At 43.0% G+C, this 23,326-nt stretch overlaps 1 protein-coding gene across 10 annotated transcripts in view; it reads right to left on the bottom strand.

The window, feature by feature from the left end:
* RALGAPB (Ral GTPase activating protein non-catalytic subunit beta) overlaps positions 1-22,435 on the bottom strand; it is a 117,038-nt gene extending 94,603 nt beyond the window's left edge. For 2 of the 10 annotated variants that reach the window (XM_017859101.1, XM_017859104.1), the window contains exons 1-2: positions 20,050-20,121; positions 1,667-1,882 (exon numbers count right to left, since the gene is read on the bottom strand). In XM_017859101.1, the coding sequence (XP_017714590.1) occupies positions 1,667-1,882; positions 20,050-20,091 (258 nt within the window). In that variant the 5' untranslated portion in view covers positions 20,092-20,121. Of the gene's footprint in view, positions 1-1,666; positions 1,883-20,049; positions 20,125-22,125 lie in introns of those variants that run through there. The other 8 variants (XM_017859103.1, XM_017859107.1, XM_017859106.1 and 5 more) reach the window with 6 other exon arrangements.
* Positions 22,436-23,326: the final 891 nt, after the last annotated feature.

Here is a 23,326-nt window from a genome sequence, read left to right as displayed (position 1 = left end):
GCCTGTAATCCCAGCACTTTGGGAGGCTGAGGTGGGCAGATAACAAGGTCAGGTGATAAAGACCATCCTGGCTAACACGGTGAAACCCTGTCTCTACTAAAAATACAAAAAATTGCCAGGCATGGTAGCAGGGCGCCTGTAGTCCCAGCTACTTGGGAGACTGAGGCAGGAGAACGGCGTGAACCTGGGAGGCGGAGCTTGCAGTGAGCCGAGGTCATGCCACTGCACTCCTGCCTGGGTGACAGAGCAAGACTCCATCTCAAAAAACCAAAACAAAAAAAGGTATAATTCTAGAGGACACAGGAATTCTCATCTTTTCAAGGGTGAGAAAGGAGAAAAACAAGGGCTACACCAGAGCACCTCCACCTACTCATGTACCATCTCATCCCAGGAGAAGGCAACAAGGGATCACAAACGCACCAGGAGGAGAAGCACTAGGGTCTGTGCTAGTCCTCAAGGATAAATCTAGGGTCCTCTGAAGAGAGAAAAATGTTCCTCAGACTGAAGACCTTTACTCTTCAGAGACCCATGGCTGAGGGATGATAACTGCCCCTAGAGCTACAAGTTTTAGTCTTATATATAAGTCTAATCTCTCCTTCACAGGAAACCAAAAACCAAACAGAAAAAAAGGGTCCGAGACATAGGGTACAGGTTTTGCTAAACGTGAAGTCTGAAGGTTACATGAGCTTCTTCAAGACAAGGGACAAAGTTTTAATCCTGCGTCTTAGCCAGAATGTATACTAGCAAGCTCCTCTACTACTCCATTCTCAGGGCCCCTTCACAACTTCCCAATAGCAACTTTTTAACTTCAGCCTAGGCCGCTGAATCCAAGAACAAAGGCCCAGCTTCAGGGCAAGCCATATCAAGAGCCCCTATCTTTAGAAACAGTAAACACCCAGCCTGGGCAACATAGTAAGAACATCTCTATAAAAAAAGCCTGGCGTGGTGGCACGTGTCTGTAATTCCAGCTACTTGGGACTCACTGGGATGGAAAAATCATTTGGGCCCAGAGAGACTGAGGCTGCAGCGAGCTGTGGTCATGCCACTGCACACCAGCCTGAGTAACAAAGCAAGACTCTGTGTCAAAAAAAAAAAAAAACAGCAAACACAACCCCAATTCCAATCACCCAGGCTTAGGCCAGAAGGGCTTGGCTTCTCTGCAGCACTCTTAAACCTGGAAGTCAGAAAGGGGTAGGTAGGTATGGGGACAAGGGAGAGCTTAAGCACAGCATACGCACAGCCTGACAACTCGACATGAGTCTTCAGTCAGGGGCCATCTAGAGGTAGGGATGAGGTCTTCCAACCACACTCTAAATGGAAATCAGAAGACTAAGCCTAGAGCTTTGGGGAAAGGGTTTGACATTCAAGTCCCTGTCTTGGCCTTTAGGTCAAGTGGAGAATTCACCATAACTAGTAAAAAGTCCCAACAGCAAAACAGTACAACTCATTCCTTACAACCTCCACAAACTCTGAGTCCCAGCCCTCAACCCAAACAAGATCAAAATTGAGAAGTCATACTACGTTGGGCAGAAATCCATTAAAAAGCTGACGTTATTCTACTACAGCTCTTTTCAAAGAAAAAAGAACAAAAAAGTGAACATTAAACAAATTCTTCAAGAACAAATGTACATTTTCATATAAGAGAATGAAATTTAGAAACACTTACTTCTTTGTCAGTTTTTAACAAACTCTCACTACCAGCCACTGAAGGGGTACCTAACACCTGCCCAAGAGGACGGACTACAGCATTTGCCACCTCTCGTCCAACACTCTCTGGATAGCTGTGCAGCACACTGGTATGGCCTTGATCATTCTGAATCACCAAATGCAGTGACCTCCACTCAGAGTACATCGTGCCACTAAAGTACAATCCAAATGGCACCTGAAAAGACAAAACAGAAATGCATGTCAAATTATACTACTGGAAATTAACAGATATAAATAAAACAGATGTATAGACTTTCGGCATGATAAAGAATGCTGCAAACATCCTGCCTCTGAAGACAGAAAAAATATATCTAAATGTTTTAAGAATATCCCAGAACCTCAGGGTAAGATTAGGTAGGAAGGCAGAACCTGCAGCTCTCTGAGCACCTCCCCAAAAGAGCCCTCGGAAGCCCTGGGGCAGAGCTGGAGAAGATGGCCATTGGGCAGGGGAATAACATGATCAGATATGGGACATTCACAGCATGAGGGAACCCTCCATATGGTTCCAGGATAGAAAAACATGGGAGAATGGAATGTCCTAAGTAGGAAGGGGAGACAACAGAGAATTTACTAAGAACCAGGTTTTCAGTCAACAGTTTCAGAGTACCTACTATCTGCTGAATACATATCCCTGCAATTTCTCAGCACTGTCCTCAAATTACACTTAAAAATTCTTTGAGACTGTTTCATTCTCTGAAACAGTGGTGCTGAAACTACCAGTACTGGAACACTGGGAAGTCACATGTTCTTTAGGAAACATATTAAGAGCTGCCACTTACTAAGCATTTAATACATACTACTCATATAATCACTAAAACAACCCTATGAATATTCAGTAACACTATCCCTATTTCACAGATGAAAAACTGGAGCATAGAGAGGTTTGCTTCTTACCTGAAGCTTTAAAGTTATAACATGATAGAGCTGGGTTTTTTGTTTTTGTTTTTTTGAGACGGAGTCTTGTTCTGCTGCCTAGGCACACTGGAATGCAGTGGCGGCCATCTCAGCTCATTGCAACCTCCGCCTTCCAGGTTCAAGCAATTCTCCTGCCTCAGCCTCCCAAGTAGCTGGGATTACAGGTGCACACCACCACACCCGGCTAATTTTTGTATTTTTAGTAGAGAAGGGGTTTCACCATGTTGGCCAGGCTGGTCTCGAACTCCTGGCCTAAGGTGATCCACTGGCCTTGGCCTCCCAAAGTGCTGGGAATACAGGCGTGGGTCACCGCACCCAGCCAGAGATAGGTTTTGAACCCACATCTGTTGGGCTCCAGGGCATATGCTCTTAGCCATGATATGTGCTGTCTCTCCCTAAACACTCTCCAACGCAGGTACTTCTGCCTATTCTGTACATGCTCCATAAAATGATATCTAAGTCTACTGCACATAGGAGGGACATCAGCTGCAGAAAACATATCTGTATGAATGCAATGTAAATATTACAACCATAAATCCCATACTCATAAAGAGGATAAATGATGGTTAGCCCTCTCCAATTCATTTCTGTTAACTTCCACTTTCTACTTGTTCTGAAATCTGCCCAGCAAGCAGTTTAAGCAAACTCAAGGTTATAATTAATCTTCAAAAATTTCTATCCCTAAACGTTATCTTTTCCTCAAATTGGGAAGAGATTAGCATTGTTTAATTTTATCCTGAGAAACCTTATCCGAGCTCACCAAACATCAAGACCTTATGACATTTTTCTAAGACTAACTCTATTAAAGTATAAAGAAAAATTTTTAAAGAATTTTTTAAAAAAGAAGAGCATACGGCAGGGCACGTTGGCTCATGCCCGTAATCCAAGCACTTTGGGAGGCCAAGGCAGGCGGATCACAAGGTCAGGAGTTTGAGACCAGCCTGACCAACATGGTGAGACCCTGTCTCTACCAAAAATACAAAAATTAGCCGGGTGTGGTGGCGGGCGCCTGTAGTCCCAGCTACTCGGGAGTCTGAGGTAGGAGGATGGCGTGAACCTGGGAGGCAGAGGTTGCACTGAGCCAAGATTGCGCCACTGCTCTCCAGCCTGGGTGACAGAGCGAGACTCTGTCTCAAACAAACAACAACAAAAAAAAGCATATGACATTTGAGAATCACAGAGCTACAGAATGAAAATCAAACTCTTTAGTATGAGAGTCAAAGTCATTCACACTGTGGTCCCAAACTACCTTTCTTTCTCCTTTCCATACACAGGAATCCATACACTTTCCCTCTCATCCAATTCAATCTACTCAGCTTCCTCTGAAGTCTGAGGGACTCTGGGCCCGGGTACCCTTCAGTGACCCTGTAAGGATCCTGTAATCTCCTCCCTCCTCCTCTGGATCTTTCTCTGAAAACGGGAAGGCAGGAGGAATGGGCCATCATCTAATAAGGCACCCACAATTCAAAGGAAGAACAGATGCATCTGACTACTAAAATTGCCTCAGTTGCCTCATGATGTATAAGGAATTCCCTCAAGGATATCCTGGTGTCCCCCTGAAATAAGCACTCTCAACAATATAAGGTGGGAAAGGGAAAGTTCTGATAGAGAGCCATCACCATCAAAAGACAACTGATTCCCACACATTTTTTCCTTGCTTTTTAAAATTAACATATATACACATAAATACTTATGTGTATACTACATATATATACATATAGTATAAATATATACACACTGTATAGTCTCTTACACAAATGCATAAGAATATTATACTACAGGAGTTTTGGTTTTAGTGTGGTTTTGCACCCTTTTCATTTTTTGTTAGGTGTCATTCCCAATCCAAATAATTTACTTCATGAACAGACAATCCTGTTAACATTTTAACATTCCCTCCTGTATTTTGTGCCACTCAAAACTTTAATTTTTTTTTTTTTCTGAGACAGAGTCTCACTGTCACCCAGGCTAGAGTGCAGTGGCATGATCTTGGCTTACTGCAACCTCCGCCTCCCGGGTGCAAGGGATTCTCCTGCCTCTGCCTTCCAAGTAGCTGAGATTACAGGAGCATGTCACCACGCCCAGCCAATTTTTGTATTTTAGTAGAGATGGGGTTTCGTCATGTTGGCCAAGCTAGTTTCAGGCTCCCGACCTCAAGTGATCCACCAATCTTGGCCTCCCAAAGTGCTAGGATTTCAGGCGTGGGCCACTGCACCCGGCCTCAATCATATTAAAATAACTTACATACATGCATAGCTAGAGATTGTACAGGTACCTCACGAATATCCTTCCAACTAATAACAGATTCATTTTAATGGCTGGATAATATTCCCTGGCATTTGTGTGTCCTAATTTACTCAACCAGTCTCCTAATGATATGCATTCACTTCATTCCCCATTTTTTTGTCACCAGGAAATAATGATGCAATAAACATACTTGTTAACATACCCTTAAGAAGCAGCAGCCTTTTTACTTCTGTGGAATAAGTTATCGAGTTAAACTGCTAGATAAAAGGGTACATGTATTTTTAATGTTATTAGGTCTTACCAGATTGTTTCCCAAAAAAACCGTAACAATTCCCGTTTACATTAGGAACAGATAAGAGCCATTCTCTCATTTCACCCCCTCCCTGCTAGAAATCAGCATTATTTATTTATTTGCCAACTTGATAGGTATAAAATAAAATTTCATTGTTCTAGCCAAAGATTTACTTTTATTTTACAGCTTCCGGTCTTGAGTCTGGCTTAGAAGGTTTTATCCTCCCATCCCCTCTATCAGTGTTTTTCAAACTGTGGGTCACGAAACTATCAATGTTTTTCAAACATGAAATAAATGTTTGATAATAACTGTTTTTCAAACATGAAATAAATGTTTGATAATAAATAAATGTTTTTCAAACATGAAATAAATGTGAGTCATTAAATAAATGTTATGGATAACACTTATTTTAATTAGATGGTATAGGATGTATGATAAAGGCATCACACAAAATAAAGGTAAGCAATGTTTCTGTGAAACTTGATTCCTTTGTAATATATGCATATGTTCTGGATCACAATGGAAAATGCATTTTTTGTTCTTTTTTTCTTTTTGTTTTTTGAGACGAAGTTTCGCTCTTGTTGCCCAGGCTGGAGTACAACGGTGCGATCTTGGCTCACCACAACCTCTGCCTCCCGGGTTCAAGCGATTCTCCTGCCTCAGCGTCCTGAGTAGCTGGGATTACAGGCATGCACCACCACACCCGGCTAATTTTGTATTTTTAGTAGAGGCGGGGTTTCTCTATGTTGGTCAGGCTGGTCTCGAACTCCTGACCTCAGGTGATCCGCCCGCCTCAGCCTCCCAAAGTGTTGGGATTACAGGCATGAGCCACCACGCCCAGCAGAAAATACATTTCTTATAGGTCTTAGTCCAAAAATTTGAAAACATAACCCTAACGTGAATTTGTAGTCTTCTAGATTTTCCCGCAAGATAACTGCATAATTTTTTACACTTAACTTGTATATTCATCTGGAATTTACTTCTGTAAGTGGTATACGAAAGGTCCGATTTTACTTTCTTCTAAATGCATGGTCAGTTGTGTCAGCATCACCTCTTAAAAATACATCCTTTATGCACTAAACTGAAATACTAATTCTGTCATATACTAAATTTTCATTTATTCTAGAATCTATGAGACTTCTGTTCTATTCAACTATTTGTCTATTCCCATGCCAACCCATAATGATTTAAGTTCAGTGGTTTTATAGAATGTTATTTCCAAAACTTTACTGTCTTTTCTAGACATTTATTCTTCAGTATACAATTTATTATTTTATCCAAATCAAAAAATCAACAATAAAGCCTTGCTAGAATTCTAATGGGAACTGCACATACCACCTTGCCAGCCTCGTCTTCTACTGCCACTTTCCCACAAATATCCCAAACAATGGCCACAAAGAACTACTGATTGCACAAGCCCAGCAAACTCTTTCTTAACCTAGGTCACTGGCTATGCTGCTCCCACTGACTGAACTGCCATTCCCTGCCTTGATCCACCTTATGAAGTACTCAGCCTTCAAAGCTCAACTCAAATGTCCTCTCTTTGGTAAAACCTTGCTTGACTCCTTAGACCAACTCCTCTCAGCTGAGTGCCTATTACCGGATGTTCATATAAAGTTGCCCATTAGCTCATTTGCTAGTGGTGTAGAGATACATTCACCACAAAAGTGTCAGCCTTTTTTGACTGGGGACCTCGCCTCCTGAACCTCTGAGTGCCTGGCACACAGTGGACACTGAACATGTGTTTGAAAGTGTCAAGGTTTACCAATGCGAAAAAGGAAGATATCAGAAGGTATTCCCTCTATTCCACTAAAGTGTGTCCAAAATTTTGTATGTTATATTCAAATAAAATTGAAAATATTCATTTGTTTGAAGCTAATTACTAGTAAAAATAAAAGTTGGATGGTTTTCAAATATTAAATAAATATTTAATATTCAGGGTCCATCACAGCACATTATTGGAAGAAAACAGGTTTTAAGAAGAAAAAAAAAAAGGACAAACTAGCTCTCAAACTCTACTGTACATTTAAGAATCATCGGGGGAGGAAAGGGTCTAGCTGAAAATGCAGACTCCTAGGTCCCATTCAGAGAAAGCTCAATTCTGCAGGTGTGAGTTGGGGCCTGAGAATCTGCATTTTTAAGAAATGGCCACTACCCTCCCAATTCTGAAGAGAGGAGTATACATTATGAAAGACCAATTGAAATAGGTTTAATAGCTCTTAAATCCTTCTGATAAATGTTTTTAAATTAAGAAATTTTCATTCTCTACATGTATTAATGTTTAAATGATTAAATGAAACAAAAAATGCTTCAAGAAACATGTAAAATAGAAAGATATAGGCCAGGCGTAGTGGCTCACACCTGTAATCCCAGCAGTCTGGGAGGCTCAGATGGGTGGATCACCTAAGGTCAGGAGTTTGAGACCAGCCTGGACAACATCATGGTGAAACCCCATCTCTACTAAAAATACAAAAATTAGCTGGGCATGGTGTCACACACCTGTAACCCCAGCTACTTGGGAGGCTGAGGCAGGAGAATCACACGAAACCGGGAGGTGTAGGTTGCAGTGAGCAGAGATGGTGCCATAGCACTCCAGCCTGGGCCACAAAAGCAAAACTCCATCTCAAAAAAAAAAAAACAAAGATATAGAAAGGATACAATGAAAAAGCTGAACTAAAACATCAAAATATATGTAACAGAAAAAAAGATGCTAAACTTTCACAAAATGCAGACAGACAAAAAACATTAAGACAAAAAAATGCATTATAATTACAGATATATTAAGTAAAACGAGAACATAAACATTAGAAACAAACATGGAAGAAACACAAAGGCAACTAAAGTATCATTTTGTACCTATTAAACTAACAAAACAAGTGATAATACTCAACTCTGGCTCACGCCTGTAATCCCAGCACTTTGGGAGACCGAGGCGGGCAGATCACCTGGGGTCAGGAGTTCAAGACCAGCCTGGCCAACATGGCAAAACCCATCTCTACTAAAAGTACAAAAATTAGCCAGGCATGGTGGTGGGTGCCTGTAATTCCCAGCTACTCAGGACGCTGAGGCAGGAGAGGCTTAAACCTGGGAGGCAGAGGTTGCAGTAAGCTGAGGTCGCGCGCTGCACTCCAGCCTTCATGACGAGAGAGAGACTCCGTCTCAAAAAAAGAAAAAACAAAAAACTCAACTCTGATGAAGAGGTAAGGGCCCAATTGAGAGCTTAGGGCAATGATTTTTAATAGAAAAACCTGTTACCTAGAGGCACTGTGGAAATATTAAGTGTACTTTTGGTTAGCACAATGATTGGGGCAGGCTCCTGGTATTACAGGCAGAGTCAGGAAATCTAGACATCCTGTACTGCATGAGACAGTCCTGCACAATGAACAATTATGCTACATCTCACATGACTTTTGAACATCTGCTAGAAAATCACTAAGACTAAAAATTAACTTCATTTACATATAAATACAAAATATATTATGCTATTTTAATAGACTGAATTTTCCAATAACACAATTAATCACGTAAATTAAGGAAGACTAAGCTTCATTATCTTTAGAACCAAGAACTGTTCACAACCTAGAAAAAGCACATCACCAGGCCAGGTGCAGTGGCTCACGCCTATAATCCCAGCACTTTGGGAGGCCAAGGCGGGCAGATCACCTGAGGTTGGGAGTTCAAGACTAGCTTGACCAACATGGAAAAACCTCGTCTCTACTAAAAACACAAAATTAGCCAGGCGTGGTGGTGCACGCCTGTAATCCCAGCTACTCAGGAGGCTGAGGCAGGAGGATCGCTTGAACGCGGGAGGCGGAGGTTGCTGTGAGCCGAGATCACGCCATTGCACTCCAGCCTGGGCAACAAGAGCGAAACTCACTCTCAAAAAAAAAAAAAAATGGAAAAGAAAAGAAAAATCATATCACCAATGGCCAAGCCACTTGTAGTATTTGAACTGCTAATATCCACATTTGTGTCAGAAACACAATAGCAGGGACTACATATATACTTATTTAGCCCTTATTTCAAGATGTCAAACATAAAGAAAAAGTGTCATATTACTGTCTTAGTTCTCAACTTATAAGTAGACACAAGCACCTGCCTACTTCATTGTACCCTCTAGGCATAGTTGTATATATTTTTATTGAAATCCTAATTATGACAGTAATTTATGTTTTTCCTTTATTAGAGTTAGAAAGTTTCATTGATTTTTTATAAAATCTATGTGCTGGTAAGCTTTATATATATATATAATTTTTTTTTTTTTTGAGGCAGGGTTCCACCCTGTCACCCAGGCTGGAATCCACTGGCACAATCATGGCTCACTGCAGCCTCAACATTCCAGGCTCAAGTGATCCTCCCTCCTCATGCCCAGCTAATTTTTCGTATTTTGGGGAGTTTCACCATGTTGCCCAGTCTAGTCTCAAACTCCTGGACTCAAGCAATCTGGCTATCTTGGCCTCTCAAAATCCTGAGATTACAGGTGTGAGCCACCATGCTTGGCTAGTAGGTTATATATTATCTGTTAATTTCAGGATACAAAGGTAGTTAATTACCACATAAAATCTGAAAAGATTGAAAACGACCAATGTAGGAAAGTAACATATTAAGTAGCGAAGTGGGTAGAGTGAGTGCTACGGCAAAGGAGAATATACAAGCTCTGTTTACAGCTATTACTCAGTTCTAGCTGTCACCTGGAAGGAATGCAGAGCCAGACTTGCCAGATAATCCAATTTTTAAAGAGACACAGAAAATCTGGACATTTCTACAAAGTCTCCTACTCTTTTTTTTTATTTTTTGAGACGGAGTCTCGCTCTGTCGCCCAGGCTGGAGTGCAGTGGCGTGATCTTGGCTCACTGCAAGCTCTGCCTCCCGGGTTCACACCATTCTCCTGCCTCAGCCTCCTGAGTAGCTGGGACTACAGGCGCCCACCACCACACCCGGCTAATTTTTTGTATTTTCGGTAGAGATGAGGTTTCACCATGTTAGCCAGAATGGTCTCGATCTCCTGACCTCGTGATCCGCCCGCCAGGCGTGAGCCACCACACCCGGCCAAAGTCTCCTACTCTTTAAATGTTATCAACTAAACTCAAGATAAAAGATAAATTTTTAAAAAAAGTGGGCTAAAAAAGAACTTATCTATGGTCCAATTTATGCCTCTGATCACAGATAAAGGTGTATACTAGTTTTGGTAACTGAATTAGCAAAATCCTTGTGGAAAGAGCATAGTGAAGTGTATACTCTGTGTATAAGCTGTTGGTACCCCAGAAGTCACCCCACCCACTTTTGCTGCAGGGGCTGGGCTTATAACCCAACTATGGAGGTCCTACAACTTCACTTTATTTCATGGTGGTTGCTGTTAGAGAAAAAAAGGATGAAGGCAAAGTGCAGTGATAGATTTGGTCGAGGGAGTTCCATTAGGCCCAGTATTGTCAGTGGCCAGCCTACTCTTTTTTTTTACCCTTTCTTTTTTTTTTTTTTTTTAAGATGGAGTCTCGCTCTGTAACCCACGCTGGAGTGCAGTAGCGCCATCTTGGCACACTGCAACCTCCGCCTCCTGGATTCAAGCAATTCTGCCTCAGACTCCCAAGTAGCTGGGACTACAGGCACCTACCACCACATGTGGCTAATTTCAATATTTTTAGTAGAGACGGGGTTTCACCATGTTGGCCAGGCTGGTCTCAAATTCCTGACCTTGTGATCCACCCGCCTTGGCCTCCTAAAGTGTGGGGATTACAGGCATGAGCCACTGTGCCCACCCAGCCTACCTTAAATGCACACAAATAAGAACCTCCTCCTGCTGTTGCGGCTCAAGCTATCCAAAGCAACAAACCTCAGAGATCTTGGAGAACATTACTTTCAGGAGCCAGAACTGCCACACCACCTAGGCCCTCCTAGGCAAGAATGTTCATATCTGCATCAACCTCTCAGGATAACGCCATGGCAGAACCCTCATGAGTCTTAATCACACTTGCCATGTCTTTGTCCACTTGCCATGGGGCTGTTTGTAGCTCCATCCTGTTAATAAGCTGGCACGCTTGTAAGGCAGCTCAGGCTGATGTGTCATTCTCCTAAACATTCACCCAAGGATAGCATGAATGTTTTGCCAGTACAAAGCAGAAGACACAGAATGCCTTGACCCGGTAATCTGACTTAAGTTTATCCTTACAAAACAGCTCAATTTTAAAAAATGTACAAGATGCTCACTGTAGTATTATATATAAGATGGGGAAGAGGGTGTAATTTAACTTCCATCAATAATGGGAAAATTTCATAATTAGGGCATATTAATTCTATATACTATTATGTAGCCATTAAACACTGAGATTACATAGAAGCATAAAAACATACATGAGAGTGGTTAAGAGCAAGTGCTCTGGAACTAAGCTTCACAGATTCAAATCCCAGCTCTACCTGCAAGCTGGGTAATGTTGCAAAAGTTACTCTACTTCTGTGTTGGAACATCCTAGTCTGTAAAATGGGGATAATAGTAGAATTAGGTATGGTGGCTCACATCTATAATTCCAGGACCATGGGAGGCAGAGGTGGGCAGACTACTTGAGTCTAAGAGTTTGAGACCAGCCTAGACAACATGGAGAAAACCCATCTCCACAAAAAACACAAAAAAGTTAGCCAGGCATGGTGGTACACATCTGTTGTGTACACATCTGTTGTCCCAGCTATCTTGAAGGCTGAGGTAGAAGGATCACTTGGGTACTGGTGTTGGGGCTGCAGTGAGTCATGACTGTGCCACTTCACTCCAGCCTGGGCTATAGAGCGAGACTCTGTCTCAAAAAAAAAAAAAAAAAAAAAAAAAAGGCAAAAAAATTAGGAGCCTACACATTTTGCTGTGGTGGTGATTAAAGAATCACATATGTAATCTGTTTGAAACATGCCCTTGTCCATGTAAACAATCAATAAATATTAAATAGATGAAGAAAAACATATATATAGTAATTACAACTAGATAAACACAAAGGCCAGATGTGGTGGCTCACGCCTATAATCCCATGACTTTGGGAGGCCAAGGTGGATGGATCACCTGAGGTCAGGAGTTCGAGACCGGCCTGACCAACATGGTGAAACGCTGTCTCTACTAAAAATACAAAAATTAGCTAGGCGTGGTGGTGCGTGCCTGTAATCCCAGCTACTTGGGAGGCTGAGGCAGTAGAATGTCTTGAACCTGGGAGGCTGAGGTTGCAGTGAGCCAAAATGGTGCCATTGCACTCCAGCCTAGGTGACAGAGCAAGATTCCATCTCAAAAAATAATAATAAAAGTAAACATACAGCTGTAACTAAAGATTAGAAGGATGGTAGAAATGCAAGTACAGTTGACCCTTGAACAACATGGGTTTCAACTGCTCAGGTCCTTACATATGGATTTTCTTCCATTTCTGTCATCCCTAAGACAGCAAAACTAATTCCTCTGCTTCTTCCTCAGCCTATTCAACATGCAGATGATGAAGATGAAGACCTTTATGATCCACTACCACGTAATGAATAGTAAATATATTTTCTCTTCCTTATAATTCTTAATAACATTTTATTTTCTCTTACTTTAAGAATATGGCATATATATACAAAATATGTATTATTTGACGGTTTATGTTATTGGCCAGACTCCTGGTCAACAGAAGACGATTAGTAGTTTTGGGAGAGTCAAAAGTTACATGAAAATTTTTGACTGCACAGAATCAGTGCTCCTAACCCCTATGATGTTCAAAAGTCAACTGTAGTTTTAACTTAGTGGTAGAAATGTTGGTACAACTTAATGTAATATGTTTTTATTACATCTTCATGTCATAGAATTGGTAAGTATACGTCAGCATCCTGACTATACATGTGAACATTCAGAGACACTGGCAGGGACCACCAAGTAGACTTATTCAATAAACAGCTATTAACCATCTATTTTGTCCAATGCAGTGTTAAAACCATGAAGAAGAAAGATTAATAGGACTTGGTTCCTGTTTTCAATGAGTTTATGGTGTAAGTAAGGAGATTAACATTTATACATTGATATGGTTTAGCTGTGTCCCCACTCAAATCTCATCTTGAATTGTAACTCCCACAATTTCCATCTGTCATGGGAGCAACCCCGTGGGAGGTGACTGAATTATGGGGGCAGGTCTTTACTGTGCTGTTCTCATGACAGTGAACGAATCTCACGAGATCTGATGGCTTTTTAAAAACCAGAGTTTGCCTGCATAAGTTCTCTCTTTGCCTGCTGTCATCCACATAAGATGTAACTCGCTCTTCCTTGCCTTCCGCCATGATTGTGAGGCTTCCCCAGCCACATGGAACTAGGATTTCTCCATTAAACCTCTTTCCTTTGTAAATTGTTCAGTCTCGGGTATGTCTTTACCAGCAGTGTGAAAACAGACTAATACATACCATAAATAACTACAACATAAGTTAGAACATTAAAATGTTGAACGTGATATTTTTAAAAACTATAGGCAAGATACCATGGAAGTTCAAAGGAAAAAGACTACTTTTGATTGAAAGATAGGCTGAGCTGGAAAATAGGGTAAGATCAGAGAAGACTACAGATACAGAGCATATGAACTGTGCATTAAAGGAAGGGTATAATTTTGACAGAGGTAAGAAAATTGAGGTGATAAGACTGAGGGTAAAAAGGGGTAGATAATGCTGGGCTCAGTGGCTCACTCCTGTAATCCCAGCACTTCGGGAAGCCAAGGAGGGTGGATCACAAGGTCAGGAGATTGAGACCATCATGGCTAACACAGTGAAACCCTGTCTCTACTAAAAACAACAACAAAAAATTAGCCGGGTGTGGTGGCATGCGCCTGTAGTCCCATCTATTAGGGAGGCTGAGGCAGGAGAATGGTGTGAACCTAGGAAGCAGAGCTTGCAGTGAGCCGAGATTGCGCCACTGCACTCCAGCCTGGGCGATAGAGCAAGACTCCGTCTCAAAAAAAAAAAAAAAAAAAAAAAAAAAAAGGGGGGGGGGCAGAAAAAAAAAAAAAAAAAAAAAGGAGAGGGGGCAGATAAAAGAGAAAATAAAATACATAAAAGAGCCAGGCACATTGGCTCACGCCTGTAATCCCAACACTCTGGGAGGCCGAGGCAGGTCAGGAGATCAAGACCAAGCTGACCAACATGGTGAAACCCTATCTCTACTAAAAATACAAAAACTAGCAGGGCGTGGTGGTGTGCGCCTGTAATCCCAGCTACTCAGGAGGCTGAGGCAGGAGAATCACTTGGATCCAAGAGGCGGGGGTTACAGTGAGCCGAGACTGCACCACTGCACTACAGCCTGGGTGACAAAGCCAGACTCCATCTCAAAAAAAAAAAAAAGAAAAGAAAAGAAAAGAAAAGAAAATACATAAAATACATAAAAGAAAGGACACTTGCTTCAGGTAGCAAAAAAAAAAAAAAAGTACCAGAAACTGAAAACCCAGAGTGAAAGGAAAGACAGCTATATGTAGAAGGTGGTAAGGTTTCAAAGGTAAGCAGTGACCAATTTTGAAGGACTCTGAATGCTAGGATTGAATATTCGTAATTAATTCAGTAAAACTGGAAGCAGAAAATGAGCAAAAGGTTAACCTTATCTTAGCCGGGCATGGTGGCACACGCCTGTAATCCCAGCTACTCAGGAGCCTGAGGCATGAGAACTGTCTGAACCCAGGAGGTAGAGGTTGCAGTGAGCTGAGATCGTACCACTGCACTCCAGCCTGAGCAACAGAGCAAGACCCTGTTTCAAAAAAAAAAAAAAAAAAGAAGAAGAAGAAAGTTTAACCTTATCACAAGCATGACACATCAGAAACTAAATTCCCATTAAAGCAATCTGATGGAAGTGTCCAAGATACATTGAAGGGATAGTAGAAGGGCAAACTCCAATGTGGCTACCATATAGGCGAAGGTTGAGGGCGGTCGGGGGATAACGGGGAAGTGCCAGGCACTGTAGTGAGATATGATAATATAACTGAAGTTAGATGATTAAGGACTTTAACTGCTATATTAGGGATCCTGAGTCTCCTCCCCAGTTGGCTGTCTGCTATCAACCTGAGCTGCTAGCAGAGAAATCTCTACCTTCAATGCTCCAGAAGTAAACATGATGAGAAGAAGGGGAAGAAGTCAACAGTGCTGGCCTGCAGATCCCTTAATTTCCTTCCCAACTCTATATGTACTCATATTCTAGGTATTCTCTCTGGAGGTTCTGTATGCTGGGTAACAACTTATGGCTTGTAAGCACCACCGCAAAATAACATGCAAGTTTGGTCTAAATGACAAATAACCAAAATAATCAATACAATGGTGGACACTCTAAGACCACAGCCTGACATTAATTACATCAATTGATTCAACCAATATTTATTACATGCCTTCTATGCAACCAGCACAGAAAATAAACAAGATCCCTGTTCTCAAGGAGCTTCAAGTCTCATTACAAAGAACAATTCTTTAAAACTTTGTAAAGTACATCCAGACATCAGTTATTTCATTAAACAAACATTAAACACCAGCTACATGTCAAATTTGTCCTAGGATTTAGGGATGCAACTATAAACAAGACACAATGGCTGCCCAAAAGAAAGTTTCATAGTGGGGAAGACAAGAGAAATCAAAGATGACACCATGGTACAGTAGTATTCAATATGGTAACTGATGAGTTATGACAGCAGCATAATACAACAAAACAAACTACTCGAGGCTGGGCGTGGTGGCTCACGCCTGTAACCCCAGCACTTTGGGAGGCCGAGGCAGGTGGATCACTTGAGGTCAGGAGTTTGAGACCAACCTGGCCAACACGCGAAGCCTCATCTCTACTAAAAATACAAAAATTGGCCGGGTGCGGTGGCTCATGCCTGTAATCCAGGACTTTTGGAGGCCGAGGCGGGCGGATCACCTGAGGTCAGGAGTTCAAGACCAGCCTGACCAACATGGAGAAACCCCGTCTGTACTAAAAATACAAAATTAGCCAGGCATGGTGGCATGCGTCCGTAATCCCAGCTACTCAGGAGCCTGAGGGAGGAGAATCACTTGAATCCGGGAGGCAGAGGTTGCGGTGAGCCGAGGTGGCATCATTGCACTTCAGCGTGGGCAACAAGAGTGAAACTCTGTCTCAAAAAATAAAATAATAATAATAATAATAATAATAATACAAAAATTAGCTGGGTGCAGTGGCGGCTGCCTGTAATCCCAGCTACTCAGGAGGCTAAGGCGGGAGAATTGCTTGAACCCGGGAGGCGAAGGTTGCAGTGAGCTGAGATCACGCCATTGCACTCTAGCCTGGGTGACTTAGGGAGACTCCATCTCAAAAAAAAAGAAAAACTACTTTAGATCCTGCTTGAGCACAATGTACCTTTGCATAATTGATCATTTTCAAAGAGCTTTCACATGTTACTTAATTTTATTCCAATAACAATCCTAGAAGGTTAGGTAAGACAGATGTCACTAACCACTAGGTAAGGAAACAAAGCAAAGCTATGACTTGCTCAGGATCACATCAAGCAACAGCAGATCTGGGACAAGAAACTCCACCTCTTGCCTCAAAGTCCAGTGCTGCTTCCCTTTGTTCTGACTCCATACCATACCATATGACCGTGGACAAGTCAACTGGCATTTCTCTTTTTGAGACAAGGTCTCACTCTGTTGCCCAGGCTGGAGTGCAGTGGCACGATCTCAGCGCATAGCAGCCTCTGCTTCCCAGGCTTAAGTAATCCTCCCACTCAGCCTCCCAAGTAACTGAGACCACAGGATTGTGTCACCACGCTCCACTAATTTTTTAAAAAATTTTTATAGAGGCCGGGCGCGGTGGCTCAAGCCTGTAATCCCAGCACTTTGGGAGGCCGAGATGGGCGGATCACGAGGTCAGGAGATCGAGACCATCCTGGCTAACACGGTGAAACCTCGTCTCTACTAAAATACAAAAAACTAGCCGGGCGAGGTGGCGGGCGCCTGTAGTCCCAGCTACTCCGGAGGCTGAGGCAGGAGAATGTCATAAACCCGGGAGGCGGAGCTTGCAGTGAGCTGAAATCCGGCCACTGCACTCCAGCCCAGGCGACAGAGCAAGACTCTGTCTCAAAAAAAAAAAAAAATTTGTATAGAGACAAAGTCTCATTATGCTGCCCAGGCTGGTCTCAAACTCCTGAGCTCAAGCAATCCTCCCACCTCGGCCTCCCAAAGTGTTGGGATTACAGGTCAGCCACCACACCTGGCCACCTGGCATTTCTTTGTCATAGTTTCCTCATCTGTAAAACAGGGAGAATACCTGCAGTGCCTATCTAGAGTGACCTGGGAGAAGGATCAAATAAAGCAACCTAAGTTGACATACTTTGAAATGTACCAATGGAAGGTACACATTATAAGATATGCCTATTTCTCTTGAGAAAAAGAGGATACAGGGTGCTAAAACACTGAGCAAATAAATAAACTGTGCTGGATTTTAAGGTGCACCAAATTCATCCATATTAACCTCATGACTAATAAAGGCAAAGGGACTATACTTCATATTTCTGTTGTAGTCCGATTGACCCCATAAGGCAAACATCAATAAAGCTGGCAAAAAAGGAATGTATTCGCCTATGTACCAGATGCTATTAGAGATCCTATTAAACACCTGAATTACAGGAAAGAAAGACAGGTTCTGCCTGCATCTCTCCTAAAACATGGAAAATGGTAGTTTTTGGTAATCTACCCAAAGAATATTTGAATACCCTGTCTGCCCCCTACCAGCACCACCACAGTTCTCATCGTTTATGCCTCAGATCTTCTCTGTCCAATACAGCAGCTATCTCATGTAACTATTTAAATTTTAAAAACGTTTAATTTAAATAGTTTTAAGTTTAAACTATTTGAATCAAACACCACTTCCTTAGTTTTTAAGTGCTTACGATGTGGCCAGTGGCTACCATATTAGAGCAGATAAGATTTAGTTCCATGATTGCAGAAAATTCTATTTGACAGAGCTGCTTCAGATACTACACTATTATTTTTATTATAACTTTGATTAGACTCCTAGAGGACAGGGGCCATGTCTTATTTATCTTTGTATTCCCAGTTTATATAGCTAAGTGCATTTCACACACTAAGTACTCACTATACAGACAATCCTCAACTTACGATTTTCAGCTGACCAGGGTGTGAAAGCAATATGCATTCAGTGAAAACTGTACTTTGAATTATCCACATAACCATTCTGTTTTTCACTTTCAGCACAGTATTCAATCAATTACATGAAATGTTCAACACTTTATTATAAAATAGGCTTTGTGCTAGATAATTTTGCCCAACTGTAGGCTAATGTAAATGTTCTGAGCATGTTTAAGGTAGATGAGGCTAAGCTATTCTGTTCAGTAGGTATATTAAATGCATTTTTGGCTTACGATCTTCTCAACTTTGATAGGTTTATTGGGAAGTAATCCCATCATAAGTCAAGGGGCCTCTAGATATCTGAGTTTCTCAAACACAGTAGATCACTCTCTCCCCTTCCCTATCCCATGCACACACACAGACATGCAAACACAACACAACAACACACAAGACAACCTTTCTCATGAGGCAGGGGTCTGGGGTGAAAGGGAACACCGTCCAGAGGAAGGAGGCCTGCTTTCTAGCCCTGGAGGTGCTAGAAGCTAACCATGTAGCCTTGGCCAAGTTACTTTCCCCATCTATAATAAAATGAAACTCCATGTGCCTTAATTTCAAAACTTAAATCATCTCACACCAAAGAAAATCAAGTATTCTGCCCAAAAAGTCTTTGCACATGTTAGGAAACACACCTGCTAACACTGCTGAGTACCTTGTATGAAACAGAACCCATTTCTAGGTCCCAAACTATCATGATTAGAGTCACTTTTGTTCTCTAAGCATATGGAATTTTTTACCTTTACTTTGGGGCACAACTACAGACTTAAACCTTCAGCCTTAAAGATTGAGTTTCTTCCATGTGCTAAAGCAAGCATTGGATACTGTGTCCATATCTGATCAGAGACACAAGGACAAGTTTCTTGAGTATCTGAATTTAACATAAATTGTCCCATCAGTTTCTATTAGTGCTAAGCCTAAAAACTGAGCAAATAATACAAAACAGAACCAAGAAAACTTCTCTATAACAATCCTTATAAAGAATAGTTTATGGGCCAGAGACAGTGGCTCATGCCTGTAATCCCAGCACTTTGGGAGGCCTAGGCAGGCGGATCACTTAAGGTTAGGAGTTCGACACGAACCTGGCCAACATGGCAAAAACCTCTCTCAACTAAAAATACAAAAAAGTTAGCCGGGTGTGGTGGTGGGCCCCTATAGTCCCAGCTACTCAGGAGGCTGAGGCTGGAGAATCGTTTGAACCCAGGAGGCAGAGGTTGTAGTGAGCCGAGATTGTGCCACTGCACTCCAGCCTGGGGGACAGAGCGAGACTGCATCTCAAAAAAAAAAAAAGAAAAAAGAATATTTTACGAAATGTGTTTTAATTCAGTCTACATACTTTGTCACGCTTAACTGCTATTAAAAAAAAAAACCTTTATTGTCCAAAAACCTCTTCATAATGACCTTCACACACATATTCACTAACTTTTGCAAACCCTTACATGGTTTTAAGACCAACCAAGAACAAATCCAATCTGAATTATCAGCCTGCCTTCCTTTAAAACTTGTAAATATAGCAAATGGGGCAATGGCAGTTCAGGCATTCTGCAATAAATATGTGCTAAATTTGTCAATTCCTGTGACATCATTATTTTACTCTTCATTAAGTACTTACGTCATCTCTCCTGGTGAACAGGACCAACCAATACCAATGGCAATCCCATCTACTTGTATTTACCAAATACCAACAAGGCAGTGGCATTTAGTGGATGACAATTAAACACTTTTTTGGACAATGAAGTAGGGAACACATGCAAAGGTCTAATAGTAATAAAAAGACTTACCCTACAGACTTGATTGCATCTGATTGTGATAGAATCAGACATTAAAAATCAAGCAATGTTGATTGCACATGGTTAGTTACAGAGTGCCTTGCAATTGGTAAGAACTCAATGTGTGTGTTCAACTGCTGGACAAATTACTGAATATTCATTCCTAAGCAAAAAGAACAAAACTCTATAAGCTAGGAACTATCAAACATCTTTTACAAAAATGGAAATAGAGAAGAATCTGTTTGCAACATGATCTATCTATGACATAAAAGGACCCAAACATTCCACTGAGTAAAAGCTTTGTGAGTCTGTATGTCAAAGCACTGGAAGGAATACAGAGATGAAGAAAACATGATCCCTGCCCTAAAGCTTCTCATAATATAGAAGTAGGGATAGAACTACAACTCAGAAAAATAACTGGTAAGTTTCACTATGATGTTCCTAAAGAGCAAATTGGAAGGACTCAAGGTGGGGGGCGTCAGGGACAGAGGTATCTTGAAGGGAATGCTTAAAGCTAATGTAGCCAGAGACAGGAAGAAAAGGGTATGTAGGCCTTGCACGGTATGTAGGCCTGGCACGGTGGCTCACATCTGTAATTCCACCACTATGGCAGGCCGTAGTGGGTGGACTGCTTCAGTCCAGGAGTTTGAGACCAGCCTGGGCAACATGGAGAAACCCCATCTCTACAAAAAAAATTCAAAAATTAGCCTGGCGTGGTAGTTCCAGCTACTTGGGAGGCTGAGGTGGGAGGACTGCTTGAGCTCAGGAGGCGGAGGCTGCAGTGAGCCAAGATCATGCCACTACATTCCAGCCTGGGCAACACAGAAAGACTCTGTCTGAAAAAAAAAAAAAAGAAAAGGGTGTGTATATGTATATAGGAGAGAGCAAAAGTGTGTGCGTTTGGGTGGGGTGGCCAGAAAGTTCAGAGGACAGTCTAGGCAGACGAATAGCATATGTAAAAACGACCCAGAGGTTAGAGACGCTACACCTATAAGTATTGTATATTTAGTAAAATTCCAAAGAGTAGTTTGCATAAGATGCATACATTTTAAATGTTCCAGATGACTCAGAATCCCTGCAGAGAAAGTTACGTCCCACCCCTAACAGTCTTTCACAAGGTGTAGTGGTCAGTGAACCTAAAGATCTCTGCGGGTGGAATTTGCATGTTTAACAAGCCCCCAGACAATTCTCCTGCACACTTAAGCTGGAGAAACAGAGATGCTTTTTGAGATGCAGAATTATCAAATTACATGCGGTTCCCAAACTTTGCTGCACGCTGGAATCACTTGGGCATCTTTAAAAACCATACTGAAGTCTGGCTTTCACCTCCAGATATTCTGACTGTTTTGGTCTGGGATGCCACATGGGCATCAGAAACCTTTACAAGAGTCCCCAGGTGATTTTTACCGTGTAGCAAAGTTGGAGAGCCACTGCCCTAATTGTTAAGCACTTGGGTCTCTGGAGTTGGATGCTTCGGTTCAAATTACTAGCTATGTGACCTTGGGTAATTAAGTCACCCAACCACCCAGGGACTCAGCTGCCTCGTCAGTAAAATGGGGACAACAATCCTACCTCATAGGGTTGCTGTGAAGTTAGACGTGGTGAACGTAATGGCCTGGCATGATGCCTGGCAGATAAGAAGCGCTTAATGGGGGTCAGCTGTTTACTCTCATCATCAACTCTTCCTCATCAGAGTGTCACTGTCACTGTGCAACGGGCAGCATCGTCCCCACTGGGCGGCAGCAACTCGCCTAACCTTTCTGCTGGACCAAATTCTTTGCGGGAGTTGTCTCGCTCCGCTCCAGACCCGCCCCCTCCCCCAGGTTGCCAGGACAGCTTCGCCCGGCCGGGGAAGCTCCCAAGGATTAGACCGGGTTTACAGACTCGACAGCAACCGCCCACTCCAGGGCCAAGCTTTCCCCGCCCCCGTGGGTCTCCCAAACATTTGCAGATGCGCTTCCAAAGGCCGGGGCCCTGGAGCACCGAGAGCCGAGAAACAAGCCTCAGCCGTCCCTGGACCGCCGGGAGGGGAAGAGAGGGGAAGGAAAGGTGAGGGTCCGGCCGCGGCGGGGCCGACTGCCCGGTTACCTGAGGCGACGGGCGGGGCCCGCATCGCCGGGGCGGGCGCCGCCGCCGGCCGTACTCGGCCTTCCGCCTCACGCGACCAGTGCCATAGGGCCGGCGCTTTCACCGCCCTGGCCGGCCGTCCTCAGACGGTCCGTCAGTCCACCCGTCAGCGACTCTCCCAGGGCGCCAAGGGACGACGAAGGCCAGTCGGGCCAGCCGGCTGGGCTCTGCTCAGGCAGCTTCCGACTGCCAGGGGCGGTGGCGTCAAATAACTCCCCTGCCAAGTGGGCCACTGCGCGTGCGCGATGTGCCTAATCAGCGCTTTCTGCGGGGCTGAACCGGTGGCGTCAAATATTTCCCGAGACACAGAGCCGGAAGCTGCGCCTGCGCAGCTATCCCAGCTCGCCGCGCGGGACGCATTCCGTCCTTCCTTTCCGGATCAAGTGGAGAGGGAGGAGTGAAGTGACGAATGCGCCTACCTCATCGCAGCACAGAGGAGGCGCTCCACCTGCGTCCTTAGGAATCTTACGACATCCTCTCCCCTGCTTTCGGTACAGACGGAGTAAGGGGCTTCTCTGCAAGATTCTGGCTCCCACCCAGGTTCTAGGAATTTCTCCCATTCCACCATTACAGCACCCTTCCTCTGACATGATGTTCTTTACTCGCCGCACTCTTATTACACGGGCACAGCATTAATTATGAGCAGTACTCTATTCCAGGCTTGATGTGGGTTGCAAAGGTGAATCGAACATAAGATTTAGAGCCTCTCATTAAAGAACTGAATCTCATAGAGATAAGACAGTAATAATAATAGGAAGAGATACTACTTCGAGCACCTGCAATGCGCCAGACATTTTGTAAACAGTACCACTTTCAATAATTTGCTTTCACTTCAACGAAGAAACTAATGCCATTGGAGAGGTACAGCTTAAGTGCTTTGAGAGTGTAAAGGAGGAAACTTGGACTCAGAGAGAAGAGGAGGGAGGGATAGTGGAATTCTTCACGGAGGACCTGGCCTTGAGGCTGACCTTGGGTATTCAGAGAGGGAGGGGTCAGGGTGTTGAGTAGAGGTGAAGGCACGGTTGTCTGAAAAGCAGAAAGGAGCAAAGAAGATTCTGACTCCTCACCTCAGTTGGAAGAGACTGTGGAGGAATGAGTGGTAAGGGAACTAGTATCCTCACAGAAAGGGTAAAACTGAAGAGTGTTTCCTCAGGACCACACC

This window comes from Rhinopithecus bieti, unplaced genomic scaffold (assembly GCF_001698545.2).
Source record: "Rhinopithecus bieti isolate Rb0 unplaced genomic scaffold, ASM169854v2 scaffold_38981, whole genome shotgun sequence".
In the NCBI taxonomy this organism is placed as follows: domain Eukaryota; kingdom Metazoa; phylum Chordata; class Mammalia; order Primates; family Cercopithecidae; genus Rhinopithecus; species Rhinopithecus bieti.
This window is presented reverse-complemented; position numbering and strand designations above follow the sequence as displayed.